Source organism: Salminus brasiliensis, chromosome 7 (genome assembly GCF_030463535.1).
Source record: "Salminus brasiliensis chromosome 7, fSalBra1.hap2, whole genome shotgun sequence".
NCBI lineage: Eukaryota > Metazoa > Chordata > Actinopteri > Characiformes > Bryconidae > Salminus > Salminus brasiliensis.
The window spans coordinates 6,499,849-6,523,556 of record NC_132884.1 but is presented as its reverse complement, the minus strand read 5'-3'; the positions used below and the strand labels follow the sequence as shown (position 1 = coordinate 6,523,556).

Sequence of the window (23,708 nt, the reverse complement as noted above, 5' to 3'; positions counted from 1 at the left end):
TGGCACTGGCTGCTATGAGGATTTGATTGCATTCAGCAAAAAGAGCAAGATCAGGATGCTAGATGATCACCACCCAACCTCATCCCCACCTCATCCCAAAAGTATTGGATAGAGCACCACCCATCATTCCAGAGAACACAGTTCCACTGCTCCACAGTTTATTGCTGGGGGGCTTTACACCCCTCTAGAGCCCACACCTGACATTAGGCATCTGCTCTATTCTATTGAAAGTATTTCTCTACAGGGACTAGGGAAGCTGTTTCTGTGTGTGTGCGTGCGTGCATTTGCACATCTGTGTCAACAATGGCTGCAACTTAAAGTAACGGCATGCATTCATTTGAAGGGGTGTCTGCAAACATTTGGACGTAGTGTAGAAGCCTCCTGAAGGCAGGGTTGCTTCGGTACACTCTTAGCAAACAGGGGGGCTTAACAATAGTGGAGCCCCTTTTCTTTGGTGGTATATAGAACCAAAAGGAAGCTTTGGGTGGTATAAGAAGTAAAGCAGCCATTAAAAGGCCTCATGAGCATCTAATTGTGAATAGCGCTGCGGTCTAATAAAAAACAAAAACTTGTATCTCCGTTTTTCGTTATCTCCATGGTTTGAACCCTGTAGCTGCTCTGTACACTGTGTAAACCATTTTGGATGAGTGGATCAGTAGAAATGCTCTATACTTGGGACTAAACTTATTTTACATCAAGTTTCTGTAAAGTCACTACTTTGGAGATTTTTCACTAGACAGTGATAATATTTATTTACATATATTTATTTTAATAATCGCTTTTATCAACTCTTACAATCTAGGGAATTGTTGGCAAGTTTGCATGAATATAATGTGGAAAATAGGGACTGGACAAGCTGTGTGTGTCTGTATGTGCATTTGCACATCTGTGTCAGCAATAGGTGCAACCTAAGTTAGCTGGATGCATTCATTAGAAGGGGTGTCCACAAACATTTGGAAATAGAAGGCAGGGTTTAGGGCCTCCCCTTCAGGGCCAGAGTTCCCCTTCCTTGATTGATGCCAGAATCCAACGGCAGGAACTAAGGTACTGGTATGAGGCTAAAAGTCTTTTCCTAGGACGTTTATGCACTTTATTTATGCATACAAAACCAAAAACATCACATTTCTTAGAGAAGCATGTGTCACTGCTCCTTCTGAACTATCATCTAGTCTACCAAAAGAAAGGAGAGAACTTAAACAACTCACAAAAACACTCAAAATGGATGTAAATAAATACAAAAGGCCAGTAACAATATTCATGCTGTCAAAAAAAAAAAAAAAAAAGGGTCACATCTCCTCGGTCCTAAAACAAAACAAAACAAGGTTTGTGAAGGTTCCTCATCATAAGACTTCTTACTGAAGCTTCATCCAAACCCAGATCTTCATATTCCTTCCAGAAGCTCATCCGCGCACACCTTTCTCAGCCTGAGGACACAAAAAACACATTTAGCACTGCACAAGCATCCACCGACCAGCCACTTTATCCTTTATTGTACTCTCCCTGCCTTTTATATCAGTCCACTTCCCATACAGTAGCACTGTGTAGTTCTGTAAGTGCAGACTGTATCCATCTGTTTCTCTGCATACTTTGTTAGTTAGCCTCCTTTCACCCTGTTCTTCAAATGGTCAGGACCCCACAGGATTGACCACCACAGAGCAGGGGTGGGTCATTTTGTGGTGGGTCATTCTCAGCACTGCAGTTACACTGACTGTGTGTTAGTGTGTGTTGCGCTGCTGGTACGAGTGGATCAGACGCAGCAGTGCTGCTGGAGTGTTTAAACTCCTCCACGTCATTGCTGGACTAAGAACAATCCACCAACCAGAAATATCCAGCCAACAGCTGCGTCCTATGACCACTGATGAAGGACTAGAGGATGACCAACACCAACAAACTGTGTAGCAACAGATCAGAGCTTCTGTCTCGGAGTTTACATCTACAATGTGGACCAGCTAGGTAGACGTGCCTAACAGTGTGTGAGACTGAGCTCTCCGGGAGACCACCAGGGCGAAGAGAGACATTGGGGCTGGAGAGGGAAGGTCAACAGTGGCATGGATTTTGGGGCAAGAAGGGGAATCTAGGTCTGAATGACTCATTCATGAGTCATTTGCGGTGGTTTGATGGTGAAATGCTCCATTCGTGAGAAAAATATTACTATTTATTACAGGTGTTTCAAACATCAGCTATCAGGCATTATAACGATGGGGTTGTTAGGGTTAACAGCAAATGTTTTTTATATATATATTTTTAATTTATTTAGACTTAATCTAAATAAATAAATAATAAACTAAAAACATGAGCAGTTTTATTTTCTTTTTATTATAAATAAAAAAATATAGAAATTCTTAGAAAGGTACTGATAAACGAGGCCCTTTATTTACATCCCAGCATCTAAATTAAGTGGACATTTCGATGCTTGGGTTTAATGAGAGCAGTCATTTATGGAATTGTTTGCTTAAATATTAAATTCAGTGAAATGGTCATCCAAAGAGCCATCCACATCGCAAATGCTTCCCAGTGTTTTACGAGAAGAATGACCAACATTACTTACTGTACTGATATTATATGTAACCATAACCTAAAGCACAAGGGGAACAAAGTACAAAGCACTCACACACACACACACTTACAATATTCAGGATATTGACTCTCAGTTGATGTATACAGGATATGGCCTGCATCAAAGGTGGACACGCAAATCTGTCCACTCTTCATAAACACACATTAGTGCTTAGAGGAAGGAACAAACCACTTCCACAAACCATAGAGGACAGATGTCTCACAGACAGACACACTACTGAGAGTGTCAGACGCCAGTACACTCACACTCTTAACACACACACATACAGTCTAACCTCAACAGCCCACAACTACAGAACATATATGTCCCTGCGAAGCCCATACTACATCCTGTAGTGCCCAGCCTTCAGCTTGATAACAAAAGATAAACGTCTCCTTAAAACCTTACTGCTCGCCATCAAACACTGAAGGGGTCAAAAGGGGTCAAATTTCATCCTGAAGTCCACCTTTGCTTATACCAAGAATTCTACAGGACATACTATTAAATCCAGTTCGATTGTCCCAATCTTCAGGGACATTAGAAAAACTAAACTTGTCTGGATCCTATGGAAGGATATACCATGATACATCTACTACCCAAAAGCAATGAACAGCCAACTGTGCTCTCTCAGACTCCGGCTGCTGACGGCAAAACAACATGGCTTGGGATTCGAACTCGGGACCCCCCCGGACCATAGCGCATTAGATCGCGGTGCCACTCTGAGTTCTATTTAATCAGATTTCAATAGAGCAGAGTAAGCTCAGGGCTCTTTTTACCCTACACACATTTTCTTTGCTTTTCATTTTCTTCACTGATCACGTTTCTACTGGTTTTGTCTCATGCTACATTTGGGAGGCATACATATCTTTCAACAAGCATCCAAATGGAGTAAAGCGATATGGACTAGTATCTGGAACCTACAACCTTCCATCAAGCTCCTTTCCACATTTCCATATGTGGACTGGACGCACTGGAAAGTGAAGGGTCACTTTTTGAAGCTTTAACAGTATTTTAAACTCTGATTTAAAAAAAAGGAAAAGGACATTTCAGACCTTTGAAGGTAAAGCTGTATCCTGTAAATGACTACTCCGTCCTACACACATTACTGAAGACTCACTTTAACTTTTCACTTACTGTGTACGTCGATGTAGAGCCAAAGACTTGTCTGCTCAAAGTTTGAGCAGGTGGAAAACAGTGGCTGGACCTTTGAGAGATCTGGTTTTGAGAGATGAATCCACCAGAAGGGTGGAGTGAAGGCTGGATTTGGGAGGAGAAAGACTGAGTGGACAGAGTTGAAGGCCAGACCCCTTTCTGGAGAGTTTGCGCTCTTCGGGCGACCGCCAGGGCGAAGAGAGACATTGGGGCTGGAGAGGGAAGGTCAACAGTGGCATTGGGGTGAGAAGGGGTATCTGAGTGAGTGAGCAGCACTTCTGGTGCATCAGAATTAAGACTGGCATTAGAAGAATGGTTAACATCCCAGTAAGGATCAGGGACATGGTAGGTTAAAGGCTCATGGTGTGGGTAATGTCTTGGACCTTTGTCTTCCTCTTTGTCTGTCTTGAACGTCACTGTTCCCTCTTGAATTCCTCTCATACTCTTGTTCTCTTCCCAGGCAACGGCACATGGTGGTAGTGGAAAGCCGTTCTCCCCGTCCTTGGTCTCATCCTCAATTGTGTAACCCAACTCTTCTTCAAAGCCCTTCATCCATTTGTCGAACTTCACTGGTTTCTGGTCATCACCTTGAAATCTCCTCCTCCTCTCTCTATACTCCTCAACCCAGTCCCTCTCTTCTTCCCCCTCTTCTTCCACCGGGACTTGACCATCCATCTCTTCTGCGAGGTGTTTCTCCATATCTGTATCCAGCTTTAACTTGTTAAAGCCTTTCTCTGTTAGCTCTAGAATACCCAGCTGAGCATCCCTAGACTCTAGGTTTTCCCCATTGCATTTTTCTTGAGTCACCCTCTCGTGCCTGCACGGCTCTGGTTTCCCCAGCTCTTCTGCTTCCAAATTCTCCAGCTTGCCGTTTCTCCACTCCAGAGTCTCTTCTCCATGTTTGGTGATGTACTCAAGACCCTCCATCTTTTCAGTAGCCTGCTCTAGAGAGTCCGAAGCCTCCAGAGTGATGAGAACCTCATATTGCCTTGAGCTCATCTGCCTTCTCCGGGGCACCACCGTGAAGGTGGTGAGGCCCTCTCTCTGAGAGCAGTTCCTCCACAGCTGGCAGCCAGGAGGTGCTATGGGACCAGAGTCCAGATTACTGTCTGGCGAGCCATGCACTGACTGTTGGCTTGGAGAACTGTTCACTGCTGGAGGTAAATATGTGGCAGAGCTGAAAAGAAGAGAAATTGAACAGCATGAGAAGCCAGCATGGGAATAATACAACCGTCCAGCCAGTCCAGGAAGGTGACTACTCAATTTCCTCCAGAGCAGTTTATTAGATACCTTGATACTCACTGACCATATCAGACACAACTACCATGGAGGTGCACTCTGTAGATTTACCGTTACTGACTGCGGCCCATTAGTCCATCTCTACCCCTCACAATGAAAAGGGACCACCACTGCACCACTGATTACCAGATATTTGGGTAGCAGAAGATTCTCAGCCTAGGGACACTGATATGATACTGAGAGGGTAGTGTGTGTGTGTGTGTTGCTGGCAGAACCAGGCACAGCAGTGTTGGTGTTTTTATACACCTCAGTGTCACTGCTGAGATGAGAACGGCCAACCAACCCAAAACATCCAGCACACAGTGGCCTCGTGGTCAGAAAAATGACCACCCATGAAGGCCTAGAAGAAGACTAACAAATATTGCGTGTGGAAAAGGTTATCCTAGGACCTCATTTACACCTGGTCACTTCATGCGACTTGTATCTGCACTGCATCCTGATAAGATTTTAGCCACATGCATTTACACACAGTAGCCAAATGAGTCTCTGGTTAGTCAGACTGAAATCCGATTGCTGTGTGGGACGGACAAAAATTTGCAAATTTGCTTACTGCATGGCAATTATTACTGGAATTTTGGTTGTACTAGGAGGAGTTTTGGTTGTTGACTGCATCTTGGAGAGATGGATACTTTTACACTGAATTAACATAACATATGGCTCAAATGTGTTACACACCTCGTTTGCACCTGGTCACTTCATGCATCTTGAGTAACAGTATTATTATATCTGGAGAAGGTCAGACTACGTAAAAATGCAAGTGTACACCAACACACATAAGATTCATTTAAACCACATACGAATCCCTTCAGGAGGTGGTCTGAGAGGCATGTGAGCCACATTATGGCAGTGTACCCACATCCGTGGCTAAAACCTAATCAGCATACAATCCATACGTGCAGTTTCATATGGCTCCGCCCTATCCAAATTTAATCCTGACCCTCCAGACGTATGACGTGACCAGGTGTAAACGGGGTCTAATAGCAGATCTTTACCATTTTCAGTTCTGGCATTCGGCTGATGCTCTAATCCACAGCAGCTTTAATCTGAATCTCGTTACACAGGTAGGAGACCAAGGACTGCTTATCCTAGTCGGCGGTGTTGTTAACCACTACACCAACCAACAAGTGAATGTAACACAGTAAGGCCATGCTCTTTCAGTACATAGTACCAGACTGTTACCATAATTCAATAACCATTTAAAAGACTGAATAATAAAAAAAAAAAACATTCAAATACCTATAGGGTGAGAGTTCTCCCTGGTCTTCTGCCTTCATTACATCCATGAATTCAGAGAGGATCTCTGTCATTAGTGAGGATGAGTGGGTGGACAAACAGGGAGTAAAATCACTGTATTGGTTGAAACAGCTGTCACCCGAGTATAACAGTGCAGCCTCCTCTTCTTGATCTTCCTCTAAAGAAGTGAAGTTAAGAGATGCTCTCACACAGGATCTCTCTGAGAAACAAAAAGGCGACACCACCAGCTCTGTATGACTTTGTATCTCTGCTTCTCTCGTTTTTCTGTATTATTTTAATTATTTAATTGATGTATTTAATTTATTTAAGAGTTATCTACAATAATCTTGAACAAACATCCAACGACAAACTGTAAAACTCTGGTAACTAAGCACTTTTATTACAGTTTGCTGCTTGTGAAGATAAACATGGTTTAAATTTTGGCACAAAAAGCGTCACGCCAGACACAGTAGCTTGAAATGGAAAGCATAACTGACAAAGACCAAAAAAAAGAAGAAGAAGAAGAAAGCAGACAACAAATAAAAGACAACCAAAGTCTGTGGCCTAAAAATTACATGATCGTTCTTACAATGATTTCATTTGGAAAGGATACAACTGTGACAGAGCTGATGGACTTTTAACATTCAGTATTTAGCAGTCAATCATACCTAAACGTCAATCATTTGCTGAACAGAAGCAGGTGAAAGCTGAATCACTTCAGCTATCAAAGTTATTTGAAAGCAGATGATAACCATCAATAAAAGGCACCAATTTGGGGTACAGAGGGTATAGTTTTTTGACAGCATGAGGAAGCATCACTCAAAATCCTCAGATTACACTGGTATTAAAACTGGCTAATAATTATAGGACATTACATGTTTGAGGCAAGTTGACTTCGTCATTACCCCATTTACAAGGAGACGGGATTCGCTTTAACAAACCTCTGATTAAAATGTTCCCACAGTCAATGGTAAAGAGAGATGTCACTTTCACAACACATCATAAAACCTTTTAGCGACAAAACATAATATTAGACGTCACATAAACCATGCATAAAGTCTCATAGCATCCGATTACTGCCTGTAGTATGATAAAGAATGCTCAGTGTGAGCTGATCCTGTATCTGTACTTTGCCACTTCACACCCAGGACCAGGGACACGGCGGACATGGACATACAGATGACAGATGACAGGTGATACAAGGCTGACAAAGATGGAGAAGAGGACAAGAAGGGGCTCAGCCCATCACCAGTGAGCGGGACAGCAAGAGAGGAGCAGCAAAGGAGAAGAGGAAGGAGAGGGAGCCACACCGTCTCCTAAGCACCCCCTCCTGGTAGGATGGCATCTGAACAAAAGCAGAGAAGCAAGCAGATGCTTACTGAAATCCTTAAATTAGATAAACCAAATAAGTTGTATTCACCCAAGACTAGCATTGATTACTTTAGCTAAACGCTAATACACAAATTTAGCCTGATTATCTGTTATGTAGCTCCATCATGTAGCAATAGGTATCTGCAGGCCATCGGTTTTGCTTCATTTGGATCCCCATTAGCTGCTGTTGCAATAGCAGCTATTCTTCCTGGGTGATGCATGATGAGTCCAGCTGGCTGTTCTAATGTCTTTCCATATGCAAAGCACATGAATAACTAAATGTACAGCATTAGGCTCATACCTTTGTCACTGGAGTCTGTTATAGAGGGGCTGGTGCATGGAGGGGGCGGCGCTCTTCGTTTGGTCCTCTTCAGTGATGATTCAGATGAGGAGACACGAGTAAGCACACCCTAAAGAAACATTAGCAAACAAACAGTAAACAGGCATAGATTACTGATCATTTAAAGACTTAATTATTATTACCAATATTGGTCAATTTTATTTAATTAGGGGAAATAAATATGAAACATACTATAAACTACATCATTAAAACATCTCTAGATTAAACATTTATTGTTAATATACAGAAAATATCACAAACATCTCAATTATAGCTAGTTTAAAGCAGCAGTATGAAGAATTTGTATTTGTATCTTGCTCATGGGCTCCCCCTGTAGTTGGAAAGTGTAATTCATGCTTTGAACCACCCAAATGGAAATGCATTTATTGACCAGATGAGTGATACAGAACTGTCAGTGGTAAGTGGAAAAAGCATGTGCACTGAGGTGGCTAAGGAAACACTTAGTGATGATACAGGATTTAACATGAATATGATTTATGAATATGGGTTATGCAGCATTCTCGCAAGCGTCATCCTGCCCACTTCGCCAAAGTTAACGACATAGCGACGACATAATACATTTTCTGGCGTCTCGAGCCCGAAGTAGCAACCATAGAGATGCATTTCTCACCATGACACGTCAGTGGAGCATCACAATTTAAATTTTTTTCCCCCTTGTTTTTATTAAAGCTGTTATTTTAAAAGTAGAATGCTATGTAGTGTTGCTTTAAAGCATGTTGATGTCCTTCTGACCTGTAATAGGGAGAATGGCGTCTCGATCATTGCCATTGTTGGACTTCTGCACTATGGGACTTGGGTGGAGCTACATGAGACCTTTCACGAGAACTGCATTATGCTGCATAACCAGTGATATTTGTGTAATTCTGGAATATTACTCTACCTCCTCAGTTTCTTCCACTTTCAGTGATGGTTCTGTAACCCTCAGTCCATGAGGGGGTGCTCAACAAATTACTGCCGTGCTGTAAAAGTGAATTACACACTCCAACTGAAGGGGGAGCCCAAGAGCAAAAAAATAGCATTAATGCTGCTTTAAATTAATTTCAAGCATCCATGCCACCTCGCTTTAAAGCTCAGCCAGCTGCACTTGCAACGTGTTCACGCTGCTAGATCTGCAGTAACATGAACATATATAAACGTCTGTTTCATTATGAATCATAAATATCATCAAGTATTTAAACAAGTCAGTAAAATGTTATTTAACTCCACTCTAATTCATATTGCACTCCATGATAACCGGCCCCTCTCAGCTTTCTCTCATGCTTGAGGCATCATTTTTCTACCCATGTCTACACACCTGATTACCACCAGCTGCATCATTTGGCAGAGTGACAGACTGGCTAGAGTTCAATCCACAAGGGAAGCTCTGGGATCCCATGTTGTTGGGAGGCTGCGGTGCCCGTCTCTTCTTGGGCATATCAGCAGACGGCATGGGCGTGGGAGAGTCCGCCTTGAGACAGCTCATACTAACCCCATGCTGATTGTTCCGTACCGGAGAGGTGGGGGCACTGTTGGTGTTGGAGCCATCCTATGGAAGTCACAGAAACAACCAATCAGTTACAGCAAACTAACAAAACTAAATGTTTAACTAAAATGCCAAATACTTGTCAGTGCAGATATAGGAAAGGAACACCCATGATCTGTTCATTTAAGATATTATATTATGCTATTATAGACAAAAGTATTGGGACACCTGCTTATTCAGAAGTCAAAAGGTATTAAAAGAAGAGTGTATCTTGCTTCTGTTGGAGTAACTGTTTCTACTGTCCAACTCACTCCAAAAGTATAAGGTGGAGCACCAACCATCATTCCAGAGAACATAGTTCCTCTGCACCACAGCTTTATATCCCACTAGCCCACGCCTGGCATTAGGCATGGTGCCAACAGGTTCATATTCTATTGGCAATACTTCTCTACTGGGACTAGACAAGCTGTATGCGTGCATCTGCACACCAAAATCAGCCATAGGTGCAACTTAAAGTAACTGAATGCCTTTATTATATGCCTTTATGTCCAATATTTGGACATATAGGGCATATAAAAAAGATACCATTACAGTCAGGCAAATGATAACAATTAAAGCACCCTATATCGGCCTTATTATGTCTGACAGCACCAGAGGAAACCACTTTATGGGTGATATTTTGTAATACAGGCCAAATGTCTTCAGCTAGTCTTTAGCTACGCAGAGCCATTCGGTAAGTGACTGACGCAGTAAGTGGGTTTAACAGTTGACAGAGAATGGTCCTTTATGGTGAACCTCTTATTTAAGACAGAGTCGCATAGTTTGACAGGAACACTTTAGTACTTCTAGACAGAAGGCCAGATTGACAGACCTCTTCAGCTGTTTTCTTGCTTCTCCTGAATAAGCTGAGGAATCCTTTGTTCTCTTTCTCTCTCTGCCGTTTCTCCATGATCACCAGCTTCTCCTCCTCGCAACCTGAATCGCAGAACAAAGGCAAACTCTAGTACTGAAATTAGCACACAGTCAGTACTGAACACCAGTGCAGTCTGCATAGAACTAGGTAGGTTGGTTTGGATGTCCGTACGGGACGAGTGGTGCAAGTTGTCGGAAGAAAAAGAAAAGAATAGAGTAGAAAAAAATATTAAACGTAGCCTGGTTTGATGACTCTCAAGTTCTCACAGATGATAGGGACAGAATTTGGCATCAACAGCATGAACCCATGGACCCAACCTGCCTTGTCTCAACAGTCCAGGCTGGTGGAGGTGGGTGGGTGTGGGGGGGTGGGTGTGTGGGGGGGGGGTGTAATGGTGTGGGGAATGTTTTCTGGGCACACTTTGAGTCGTTAATGCCAATTAATCATTGCTTGAATGCCACAGCCTATCTGAGTATTGTTGCGGACCATGTGCATCCCTTCATGGAGACAATTTCAACAGTTCTCAGGATCTGAATCCAGTACAACACCTTTGGGATGTGGTAAAATGAGAGATTAACAGCATGAAAGTGCTCCTGAGAAATCCACAGGATTTGTGTGAAGAATTCATGTCAACATGGACCAGAATGGACCAGGAATGCTAACTAACATCAACCAACAAACAATTGGGGCTGATTTGAGAGCAAAATGAGGACCTACCCTGCATTAGTTCCTAGGTATTAAAACCTATAATTCCAGTAGTTCACCTAAACACATTGTGTGCCAGAGTACTGAGCCTAAAAAAGGGTATAAGTACATATGGGTATATATCATGTGATGTAATGATCTGGCACAAAGAGCAGATTGTGATTCAGTACCTTGGGTTAGTGCCGTTGGGTCCTTTGGCACATCTGAAACAGCTGCAACAGGATGGAAAGGCTATTAGGTGCAAACAATTGAGATGGAGAGCAAAAACAATGAGGTGCGGACATCTGAATTCACACAGCTGAAGCCTGAAAAGAATTCCTGGTACTTGGGAGCTCATGAGTAATACACATCTGTGTCTATGCTGTAGAATAATTACCTTTTGTGTTTTTGGCATACAGATCTCTGATGCCGTAGTCGTTGAGCGTTTTAGTGAGGTCAAGGGGCTCCTCTGACTGGCTGTCTCTCAATAAGACTGTGGTGTCGGGGTCGAATTCACACTTCTCACACACAGCAGGCATTATCTCAGCCAGCGGTACCCTGGGATTGACTCGCACTACAGCCTTGTGGGACTTCCTGTAGTTTATCATCAGACGCACTGTGGGCTGGGAGGTTTTAGATGAAATATAAAAGAGGTAAGCATCAGCAATGTCTGAGAACATGTCTGATTTAGAGCTACTGTACATACTAATGGAAAGAATAAGCATGTACTGGAGGCAGGAAGGCTGCAACTAATCAATGTTTCTATAATCAGACCCAGTGGTTCAGGATTCAGGATAAGAGAAATATAAAACCACAGTGTATTCCTGACACTAGAATATAATACAGTTCTCATATAGCTTGTGTACTTCCATCAGTGTGCTGTAATCTGTCGAAATGACTGAATATCATAGAAACATTAGACAGAAATAGAAAAGTGCATTGCCTGAAGGAAACACAGAATGGTTGCACATGAATGGTTCCCACTTCAAGGTAAGTAGCTAGACTGTTGCTATGTGGTCAGTAGGGTGAATAGCATTCCAGGTGATTGCTACGGTGTTGCTAGGTAGTTGTTAGGCAATTGATATAGTACCCCAGGTGGATGCTTTGGTGTTGCTAAATGGTTACTAGGTAATTGCTATGGTGTTGCTAGGGGGTTACCAGGTGGTTGCTACAGTGTTGCTAGGCAGTTAATATGGTATCCCAGGTGGTTGCTATGGTGTTGCTAAATGATTACTAGGCGTTTGTTGCGGTGTTGCAAGGTAGTTGCTTGGCAGTTGGTGTGGTATCCCAGGTAGTTGCTAATGTGCTGCTTTAACACACCCACGTTATCACAATAATGGGCTGTTCATCAACTGACTGGTTGGGAGCAGGGAAAAACAAGGCACAACACTAAAAAGGGTCAGGGCAGTGGGCCTCCAGGATCACGGAGGCCTCCAGGATCATGGAGAAACCCTGACGTAGAACATTCGCAGTTGGAGAAGTGGGATTCGGACTTGTCTTGGCTCACCACAGGCATATTAGATCCCCTTCTGTTACCATCGCTTCCTTTGGGCCTAAGCACAACTCGCTCAGCTTCCAGGGAGCCAATCAGAGAATTGGGTTTGAACTTGATCTGGTTCTGATTGGTGGAGATAAGCTCGATGACGTGGTCTGATGGGTTCAAGTGGTACTGAGCACACAGAGTGACCAGCAGGTCCATCACTGGTTTACTGCAGGATTGAACACACACACACACACACACACACACACACACACACACACACACACACACACACACACAATCACAGTCTGTGCATTCCATTCAAGTTACTCATTCATTAACACATTCTCCCTCTGTGTCCATCCGCCTCACCTGCCATGCACCACAACTGCTCTCTCCTGTCTACTTGGAAGCTGCACAGTCAGGGTCAGTTCCTGTTCGATCAGCTCCTCCTGCTCCATGTTGGGTGGTGTTTGTGTGTTTCAGACTTAGTCAATGTCAGAGGAAGAGCGTGCTGGAATTTCCGTCGTTTGTGTCCTATCAGAGGAAAAGTTAAAGACTTGTTATTTGCTGTATATTCAGGTCACCAGTTCATCAGGAAGACATAATACTAAGCTAGTAAAGTCGACTGTGTGAGATCCATTTTTAGGGGCTAACTTTAAAGCAGCACTATGTGAGAATGGGTATTTCTTGCTCATGGGCTCCCCCTACAGTGGGGAAGTGTAAATCACACTTTGAGCCACCAATTAAGGACATGCATTTCTGGACAAGCTGAGATACAAAATCCTCACTGAAAGTGAAAGAAGCATGAGGACTGAGGAGGTATACAAATATGACTTGAGTTGCACAGTTTTCCTGCCCACTTTACTACCGTTAGTAGCATCCCAAGCCCAGAGTGGCAACCATAGACCTGCTAGTCTCTCTATTACAGGTCGGTGGTAATTTTACGGTGAAAAATATTAAACTTAACATGTTTCCACAGTCTGGCTTTAGCTGCAGACACTCGGAACAGGAAGGAATTCTGTTTGTTCCACTCCAGTATGAGGATGCCAGAGATGCTGGGCTAATGGTGGTCTTCCCCTGCAGTCTGACTCACTGTAACTGTATGTACTCCTGTCACCATACCAGAGCCCAGGGGTGAGTAATAACTACTAACATAGACTTAATTATAAGAGCTTGAGTATGGTTACTTCGGTCATTTTTTCGGTCCATTATAGATGCCTCGTAGACGCTCACTTGATATTCAACTAACATTCAATTTGTCTACTGAATGTAACCCTACTACTTACCTTAACGAGGTTTAGGGTTAGAGTTAAGGTTTAGGTCGGGGTTAAAGTTAGGGTTAGGTTTTAGTGGTTGATTCAAGGGTAGAGTTAAGGTTAGGGTTAAGTGAAGTGATACCATAACTTTTATTTGATTTATTTACGAGAAAAATAAATGGTGCCATAAGGTCAAGCACCATCAGCTGCGTTCTTTTTTTTGCATTTCTTAAGTTCTGAGCAATTGCAGGTGCACTAAGCCAATACATTAATTGCCAAATTAACTGAAAACAGACCAGAAAACCATCTAAACCAGTCTAAAGCTGTTTTTTCAAGGTAAAATTGGCACATAATGTTACTTTAAAGTCCCTGTCCACTCCCTGCAATGATTCTCTTAGCTATTGTTTTCTGATGAAGTATGAGCTGGTCTTTTCCTTTGTTGGATTTAAGATGGGAAGTGTTACATTTGACCCATTTTCCCATCACACTGACCAAAGAACCAAACTGAATGAGCAATCTGATCTGTTTACCTCACCTACCTCGAGTCCACCAGTAACCCCTAGTTCATTCCACTAGTTCATCTAACCAGCAGCTCTGAGGATTCTTGCCCTACAGGTCTACACACCCCTTATGTCACCCAGGTGTGGACTTTCAAGAGGACTGCAATGCTTAGTGTGGCATTTGGGACTGACCTTTTAGTGTTCTCTCACACTCCAGCTAAAGTTGGAAAGGCTGAATGATAACTAATTTCACTGTTGTTGCTTTTTCCCCAATAATAAAATAATTTACTTGGTTCCCACAACATTTTTAGTTGTTTTTTATGTAGTTATTTGACATTTGATACTTTTTTGTAAAGTGCTTTAACTATTTAATTATTTATTTATTTATTTAATCTACTAATCCATCTTCTTCAAGGTTATCTGAAACCTCCATATGGCCAAAGCTCTGAACCCTGAATGAAGCAGTGGTCGAGCGAGCATCACACTGACCACTCTCTCTAACCCTCCCTGAGCTGCTTTTGGGAAACTGGGCCTAACTGGGGCCTAACTGGGGCCTAACCCCCCTCCCTGGATCTGGTTGTGAACGGCACAAACCTCACGACAGACGTAAACATTTTTCTCACAGGAGTCGACCACGCGAAACGCTGAAGCGCGGAGGCCCGTACACACAGCTGCTGACCCCCGGGGGTGTATTTTAGGTGAGCGTTATCGCAGCTGGGCGTTATTTTCCAAAGCAGCGGAGCGGCGCAGAGTCACGGACCGGCGGACACACAGCGCACACGCCCGGGCGGCTCTGAGCATGCGCAGCTCGCACCTGGCGCTTAGCTAGCTTGTTATCTTCCCTCAGCTGCTCAGACAGGAGTTTAATATTTCTATTAAATTTGTTTTATAGTCGCGTTTGTTCACAATAACTTCATTCTAATTATTAATTAATTAGTTTTTACATTTTAAACCCAACATTAATGAATTAAATGAATTAAAGAAAACCTTAACTGCTTTTACCTTTTCCCCGGGGGTCCGCCCTGAGGTCATCATGAGGTCAAGTGTGGGAGATCAATAGATTTGTTTAATGATTACTATTGGAAATAATTTAATTTAAAAAATCGAAATGTGTTTATTAATACGTCTTGCACATACGAAGGGCATAAGTACTTGAAAACAAATTAACTTAATTAACTTAATTGATTAATTTTAAATAAAATAACTAACATTGGCGAACAATTGACCTAAAATAAGCATGCAAAAACCTCGTAGCTCCAAACTGACAATTTTACAAGAGAAGAACTTTAAGGAAGGACCTTAACTCATAATGGAAGGGAATGTAAAAAGATCTGATTCCAGGTCATTTTGGAGCATTTTCATTGGTGTACAATTTAGCTAATAAAATGTAAAGAACGGCTGCCAGATGTCAAACGCGTAAAGAAATGCTATTGACATGTCTATTTTATAACGAAATCAAACTCAAAATAATACTATTTTAAGTTTATATATATATAGCTATATATATAAAAACGGCGGCCTACTCTACTGTGTCAGATCCTACAGAACTCCAGTGGGAGTAAACGATGGCAGAGTCTCAAACGGCTCCTTGCTCCCTGCCTAGTGCACTATGTACGTCTTAAAATAAGGGTGCCCAATTCGTGAATAATATGTTTGATATTTGAGATTTAACCACGTGTGCACAGTCCTCTGTTGAATATACAGTACAGCATTTTGGGTGTAGAAGATAAAAGGTCAGAACTCGCACAGTGCACTAACCTGTATAGGGAGTAGGGAGGCATTTGAGACGCAGCCAGTGATCGCCAGGCCGTCGCTTATATAAAAGAGCGGTTCTGTGCAGATTATGGCTTATATATATATATATATATATATATATATATATATATATATATATATATATATATATATATATATATATATATATACAGTGTTTTTCATTCAGTTCACCACGACCTTACGTTTTACATTTGCTTTGGACAGTTTAGTATATTTCCTTATGAAACTACAAGCTTAACTTATTAGATCTGATATGAAATACTACTTTTGTGAATTTCCTTGTCATTCATGAATTAATGTGGAGCCTCCTTCTGCTTTACCTAAAGCTTTAAGAAGGCTGGTTACATCAACCCTACAGGATTAGCTAACTAAAGCATTACCTGGTGACACACACACATGCGTCCCACATTACGCAAAGCGTGGGAAAGGACGTAAATAGGCAGGATAAAGTGAGATTAAAAAGAAAATGATAAAAATGAAAAAAATGAAAAACAAGCTTGCTTACCTGCCCCCTTTCTCTTCTTTAAATGCTTCAACAAGTCTGTTAGAAAGTGAGTGTGTGAAGAGAAGAGGGAGAGGGAGAGAGAGTGTGTGTAGTATAGGGGGTAGTAGGCGTTTGGGTAATCCTGCTTTGCAGGCAGCTGACAGTACCTTATGGACCTGCCCAGTCCTGTGACATCAACAAATCTGTTTCCTGTGTGTGTGTGTGTGTGTGTGTGTTTCTGGCACAGTTCTAATTTAGGCCCATTCAGTTACTAAGCAAAAGACATTCCTGCACAAATAAGCTAAAGGTGATATTTATGCCAGTATTTCCTGTACTATTATTAGGCCATTTTTCTGTCTAAAAAATATCAGGCCAAAGTCAATGGACCTCTGAAGTTGTGCGTGATTCTGTAGTCAATGTCATACCGGTTTAGGGGACTCGTGGATTTTTTTTCCTGACACAAATGAATGAAAATGATATTTGGAAGTATCACAGATTTAAAGGTGCTCTAGGCTGGAAAGTTGTGTTCATCTTGGCGTAGATGCATAAGAGAGTTCAGGACATGGACGTGAGTAACTGTGAACCTCTGTGAACCAACACTGTTGTTTCTCCAGGCATAACCAAAACAGGGACGGATAACAGGTCAATTTCAAAACCCCCAAACTGAAATGTGCAAAACCCAGCCCACCAGAGAAAGCTGTGGAAAAGCGCTGGTATGGTGAGCGGGTACTAGGCTAAAAGCTGACCCCAATAACTGGCTACAGTCTCTTCAGCTAACTATCGGCAAAGCGCAGTGAGAGGACAGCAGCGCTACCTCTCACTGGAGTAAAAAAAAAAGAATTGGCTACATGTTCTTGTCCTGACAATGCTAAGCTAAATTCAGCTAGGCTCGGCAAGGCTATGCTATGCTGTTAGTTAAAATGCCCAATAAATGCACTGTGTTGCTAATGAAGATGGTTTTGTTTAACTGCATTATCAGCAGTTGAATTTTTTTAAAGAGTTCCTTGAAAGTAACTTAGGCCGTGTCCCAATTGCGTACTACACACTAATACTATAATGTATACAGTATATACTAATCTTAATAGTGTGAGTTTGGCAGGTCAGTACACTAAATATTGATATACTAACCCATTTTTTAGTGTTACTATGCCAACACAGGCCACTGCAAGTCCTCCAGCCATCACTAAACTAAACTAAACTAGTTAGTATTAGTAATTAGAGCGCAATTGGGATGAGCGCTTGAACTTGATCAGCAAGCATGAAGTTAGCAAATGTTAGATATGTTAGCTATCAGGGCATGAATGGAAACCCAGGAAGCTAGGAAGCCATCTAACTGCATTCTTTTTGTGTCCTGTTTGGCCAGTATATCTAGCCACGTTGTCAAGTGATGGTTTAAATGCTAACTCGCGTGAGTTAGATTAGACAGATAGATTGGATAGAACGTCCAATAAATCATTCTGATTAAAAAGCTAATATAATGATCATTGCAATGAAGATGCTGCTCCAGATGATTTGCCCGCTTTAAGTTAAGCAAGAATTATCTATCATATATTGTTAAATATATATTTCTTATATATAAATACATATCATCACTGTTGGACAAAAACCTTGTGTCTCAATATGGCAGCTTAACAAGAGAAGGAATAAAAAGGTCAAAAAGGATTTTGTTCCAAGAAGCATTTCTATTGGTCCGTTCAGCATGACATTTGGACACAATGTTAAAAAACTGTGGACAGATTCACATCATGTCATAAAGGCAAAAATGGCAAAAATGGAGATGCAAGGTTTTTGTCTGATGATATGTTGGTAGTGTAAATGGCTGAAAAAAGGTGTCCCATTTTCACGTGTTTCAATGCAATGATAATATATATATATATATATATATATATATATATATATATATATATTCTCATATACATCATATATCTAATATATATATATATATTTGTCATTTATTTGAAATCTATATACTGCCATATATTAGATTTTCACACTGGACTGTAAAGAATGTGAAAACTATGACATAACCCAAATGTGTGTTACTGTTCTAGATGAGGCTGGAAGCTTCAGGACAATCTGGCAGACAACAACACAGGAGATTAGTAATCAGCTTACCATTACTGTCTCATCACCTACACAGACTGCTGCTTAAACGGAGCCTGATGAGCGTCTTTCCATTCAGTGTTTCCGCACCATTTCTTTTACCTTATTTTGAAAAGATCCACCAATCCATGTGAAAATATGAGGACACCCTATTAAAAGCTTTGTCTTTTTCAACATATTCAAAACATCTGGGCATTTAATCCTTATGTGCACCTCAAAGGGGGGGGGGGGGGGGGGAGTACAAGTGACCTGATACAAATGTCTTTAAATATCATTTGTAAAATGTAATTAATAGAAATACAATTTTCCAGTGAGAAAACCATTAGAATACGCCCACATTTATTACTACTGTAAATGTCTACACTTAGAATCAGGTGCAGCACATCAGCTGCAGATGATTAGGACATTGTTTAACAGGGATTTTGGAGGAGCCTGTTTTCTTTTTAAACCTCAGACACTTAGGCTGTGTCCGAAAGGGAAGGCAGCTGCCTTGGTGTCTTGCTGCCTACGCTGTCTCATGAGAAAGTACTTTAGAAGGCAGGATTGTGACGAAGGTAGACAAGCTGTGTGTGTGTGTGTGTGTATCAGTCAGCAATAGGTGCAACCTAAAACGTCAGAGGAACGCATTCATTAAAAGGGGCGTCCACAAACATTTGGACACATCGAAAAGTGAAGGTCATGTGGAGGTGAAAGTTGTTGTTTTTTTGTGGCCAAATTGCTTCCAATTGTGTTGTGTGTCCTTGAACTTACTAGTATGATTCACTTGCTCCATATTTCAAGTATCAGATGACACACACACACACACACACACACACACACACACACACGCTATATTCTTTAAACAGGTTCACAGAGGAAATTCCACTTTGTCTCAGTTGTGTGTTCGTTCGTGCCAACAGCATGACCTCACTCCCCCTGGTTCCAGGTTATTATGCTGCCGCTGTACACTGTTTACTTTTCACATCCTCCGAATAGCTTTCACCCCGGCATAGGAAGTGCACGCTCCACGCCTGTGCTCACATGTAGGCACCTACACGCGCCTCTGAGTGTACATTCACGCACCCATCTGGGCTGTAGGAGTGCGCTGGTGCAAATGTCTGAGGGGTAAAGAGGGGCATTTAGCACAGAAACTCTAATGAAAGTATGTACTACCACATGCCAGTGCTAATATGCTGAGTGAGAGAGAGTGTGTGTGTGTGTGTGTGTGTGTGTGTGTGTGTGAGAGAGAGAGGGCGAGAGAGGCCAAGGTGGGGTTGGGGGCCCTTACTGTACTTTAGATCATGGTCAGTTGGGCTGGGCAGCAGAGAAACTCATTTTTTAGGCCGCCCACAAATGTGTCCAGGTAGTCATTTGACAGTTGTCCAGAAGGTGGCGTGATAGCACTTGGGTAAGTTTAAGTGGCACATCATGAATTTTTAATTTTTTTTTGCTTTAATCAATTAGACAATTAGAGAAGGTCATTCAACCCCATAGAACTTTGACCCGGTTTACACCTGCTCACTTCACATGACTAGTATCTGGATTGTGTCCTGATTAATCAGATTTGTCTCCGGTTAGTCCAACCAAAGTCTGATTGCTGTGTAGGCCGAAATATGCAAATTTGCTTCCAGCACATTACTACTGGTTGTACTGGGAGGGGTTATGGTTCTGCTGGAAGGGCTCAAATGTGTCCGGGAGAGACGGATGTGGGTACACTGCTATAACATGGCTCAAATGCATCTCCTCCGCCTCCTGAAGTGGTTTGAGGGATCAGATTTGTATCTGTTTTAAGTGCGTCTTGGGTTCGTTCACACCCAGAGGGGTATGAAGCCCCCCAGCATCGAGCTGTGGAGCAGTGGAACTACTGTGTTCTCTGGAATGATGGTTGGGCCTCCATCCAATGCTTTTGGAATGAGTTGGGGAGTTGGAGATGAGGTGGGCTGATGATCGTCCAACATCCTGACCTCATTAATGCTCTTGTTGCTGAATGCAATCAAATCCTCACTGGAGCAGTTCTCCAAACTCTAGCAGAAAGCTTATGCTGGACAGTAGAAACATTTACTCCATCAAAAGCTGGATAAACTGTTGTTCAAAACTCCTGATTTCAGAAGAAAGAATGAATGAACAGGTGTCCCAATACTTTTGACCATATAGTGTATTTGTCCATGGGCAGATCTGCTCTTCTTCAGGGGGCGCTACACACAGCTAGGAGCCACACTGTGCTGAAGTCTGCTCAAAAGAGGAACATCCGAGGCCTTGGTTAGAGTGATGATGATGATGGTGATGGTGGTGGTGGTGGTGGTGTTGAAGAGCTGAGGGTTGCGTTTTCTCGCTGTTTAAGGAAGAAAAGCTTGGGAAAGTCCCACAGATTTACTAACATTACAGCGATTGTTCCGGGTGAGTGCGTGGAGGCCGCGAGGCTCGCAGTGATGCATGACGCATCTGCCCGGTTGTGACAGTGCGCGAGCAGCGCTCATTAAACCCTTCAGCCCGCGAGGATCTCCCACCCTGACGGACTGGGCAGCAGCGCGAGAGGGCAGAGACATGTTTAGTCTCATCTGCAGTTCTGCACACACACACACACACACACACGTTACTGAATACATTCAATTATACCTTCAATATCTTAGACTGAGTCTAAGACTAAGACTAAGTATTGTTGTGGACTGAGACAGGGGCAGGAGTTCTTTCTGTTGAGGGTCTGCAGAGCATGCTGTTTTCCAGGGCTGGTAAGAAGGTCCTGTACTCGAGCTTTTCACCCTGATTTTAGCCCTGATTCTCAGTCTGGCTGAGACCGTGCTGGTTGGCCCCAGTCTGCAGGTTTTGTGTGAGGGGCGCAGACTCTGGTTTTTGGCCTCCTGATTGCATTTCGGGCCAGTCAGAGCCCAATCTGCTCAATCTGAACAGGTGCTACGAAAACTGAGCTAGAAAAAGTGCCGTTTTCACACAGTTCTCAGTTTCTGGTTTAAATTCTAGGCTCCACCTTAAATTACTTAGCAGCTACATTCCGGCGATGCAGCTGTTCAATACTGCAGCACCATTTAAGGTGGAACAGAAATCTACATCGCTACCGTAGGATTAGCACGCCGGCTACGTGCCTCGTCCAACATCGCCATTGCTGCATTAGCATGACGGTGCTTCATCAAGCATCCCTACCGTGGTGTTAGCATGCTGGCTATTGGGTTCGTCCAACATCGCTACCGTGGTGTTAGCATGCCGGCTATTGGGCTCGTCCAACATCCCTACCGTGGTGTTAGCATGCTGGCTATTGGGTTCGTCCAACATCGCTACCGTGGTGTTAGCATGCCGGCTATTGGGCTCGTCCAACATCGCTACCGTGGTGTTAGCATGCCGGCTATTGGGTTCGTCCAACATCGCTACCGTGGTGTTAGCATGCCGGCTATTGGGCTCGTCCAACATCGCTACCGTGGTGTTAGCATGCCGGCTATTGGGTTCGTCCAACATCCCTACCGTGGTGTTAGCATGCTGGTTATTGGGCTCGTCCAACATCGCTACCGTGGTGTTAGCATGCTGGTTATTGGGCTTGTCCAACATCGCTACCATGGTTTTTGCATGCCGGCTATTGGGCTCGTCCAACATCGCTACCGTGGTGTTAGCATGCCGTGGGGTCGGCCAACATCCCTACCGTGGTGTTAGCATGCCGGCTATTGGGCTCGTCCAACATCGCTAACATGGTGTTAGCATGCTGGCTATTGGGCTCGTCCAACATCGCTACCATGGTGTTAGCATGCCGGCTATTGGGCTCATCCAACATCCCTACCGTGGTGTTAGCATGCCCGCTATTGGGCTCGTCCAACATCGCTACCATGGTGTTAGCATGCCGGCTATTGGGCTTGGCCAACATCGCTACCGTGGTGTTAGCATGCTGACTATTGGGCTTATCCAACATCGCTACCATGGTGTTAGCATGCTAGCTATTGGGCTCGTCCAACATCGCTATCGTGGTGTTAGCATGCCGGCTTTTGGACTCGTCCAACATCGCTACCATGGTGTTAGCATGTCGGCTATTGAGTTCATCCAACATCGCTACCGTGGTGTTAGCATGTCAGCTATTGGGCTCATCCAACATAGCTAGATTTGTGACTTTTATACCAGTACCATGGCTACAGCTAGCCGAAGTCGTCACACACTCGCTGATTTACGGCTTCGGTAAGTGCAACTGTTGCATCGTAAAACGGTCACGTAATTATTACGAGGCGCTGTGCACTTTCTAGTGCTGATTTAGCAACACAGGACATGGAAAAATGTAGCGGGTCTAACGGATCTGCACCGGTCGCGGAACCTTAGTAACCGCCTTGCCCTGCAGAGGAATAGAGGCCAGTGCGGTACACAGAGGGACGTGTTTAACTGGACTCACCACATTTATATACTGGCTTCCTTGGCGTAGTTTGAAATGTGTATAATTGTATGTATGCAGATTACACAATTCTAACAGATGAAATACGGCCTCTGTAAATTAACTAGTGTTAACTAGCTACACCTACATTAGCCTAGAAGCTAACTAAAGAGACTAAAGAGCGAAACTGCGGCATAATCATTACGGTTAAACTGAAATGACCTTTTATCATATTTTGTAAACCTCCTGTGAATTTGCTGCTGCATTACTGACGGTTTAACAAAGGGGTTAAAAGTCAAATGTCTTTCTCTGTCTCCCTCCCTCTCTGCCTCCTTCCTGCCCCTGGTTTTGATCAATCAGAAAACGAATCAAATTTCAGTTTCTTAAAAAGGTTCAAAATATTATGTTCCCATATTTCATTGGGTGGGCCTGTGACCACTCAGAATAGGCCCATGGATGTGCTCTCTCTCTCTCTCTCTCTCCTTGTCACCCCCCCCCCCATCTTTCTCTCTACCTCTCGCTCCCTGTTGCCCCCCTTTGTTTCTCTACCTCCCTTCCTCTCTCTCTCTCTCTGTCTATCTTTCTGTCTCTCTCTCTGCTTTCCAATCTCTCTCCTTGTTGTCTCCTCTCCAAGCTCTATCTCTACTGCCTCTACCAAGCTCCTGCCTCTATGTTCCTCCCTCCCCTCCTCACACCCATATCTCTCTCTTTCTGTCTCTCACCCTGTTGTCCTCCACC

At 43.1% G+C, this 23,708-nt stretch overlaps 1 protein-coding gene across 2 annotated transcripts; it reads right to left on the bottom strand.

Moving 5' to 3' along the window:
- Nucleotides 1-1,042: 1,042 nt before the first annotated feature.
- cobll1a (cordon-bleu WH2 repeat protein-like 1a) lies at nt 1,043-16,650 on the bottom strand. 2 transcript variants are annotated; one of them, XM_072683590.1, is made up of 11 exons: nt 16,553-16,650; nt 12,885-13,049; nt 12,540-12,741; nt 11,430-11,655; nt 11,224-11,265; nt 10,307-10,410; nt 9,268-9,498; nt 7,914-8,022; nt 6,245-6,461; nt 3,692-4,886; nt 1,043-1,424 (listed from the first exon to the last, which is right to left on the bottom strand). In XM_072683590.1, exons 2-11 carry the CDS (start codon nt 12,971-12,973, stop codon nt 1,401-1,403), a joined length of 2,439 nt encoding a protein of 812 aa, XP_072539691.1. In that variant the 5' UTR covers nt 12,974-13,049; nt 16,553-16,650; the 3' UTR covers nt 1,043-1,400. The 2 variants fall into 2 exon arrangements, with proteins under 2 accessions (XP_072539691.1, XP_072539692.1); XM_072683591.1 differs by lacking the exons at nt 12,540-12,741; nt 12,885-13,049; nt 16,553-16,650 and having other exon boundaries at nt 11,224-11,284; nt 11,430-11,525.
- Between the last annotated feature and the right edge of the window lie 7,058 nt (nt 16,651-23,708).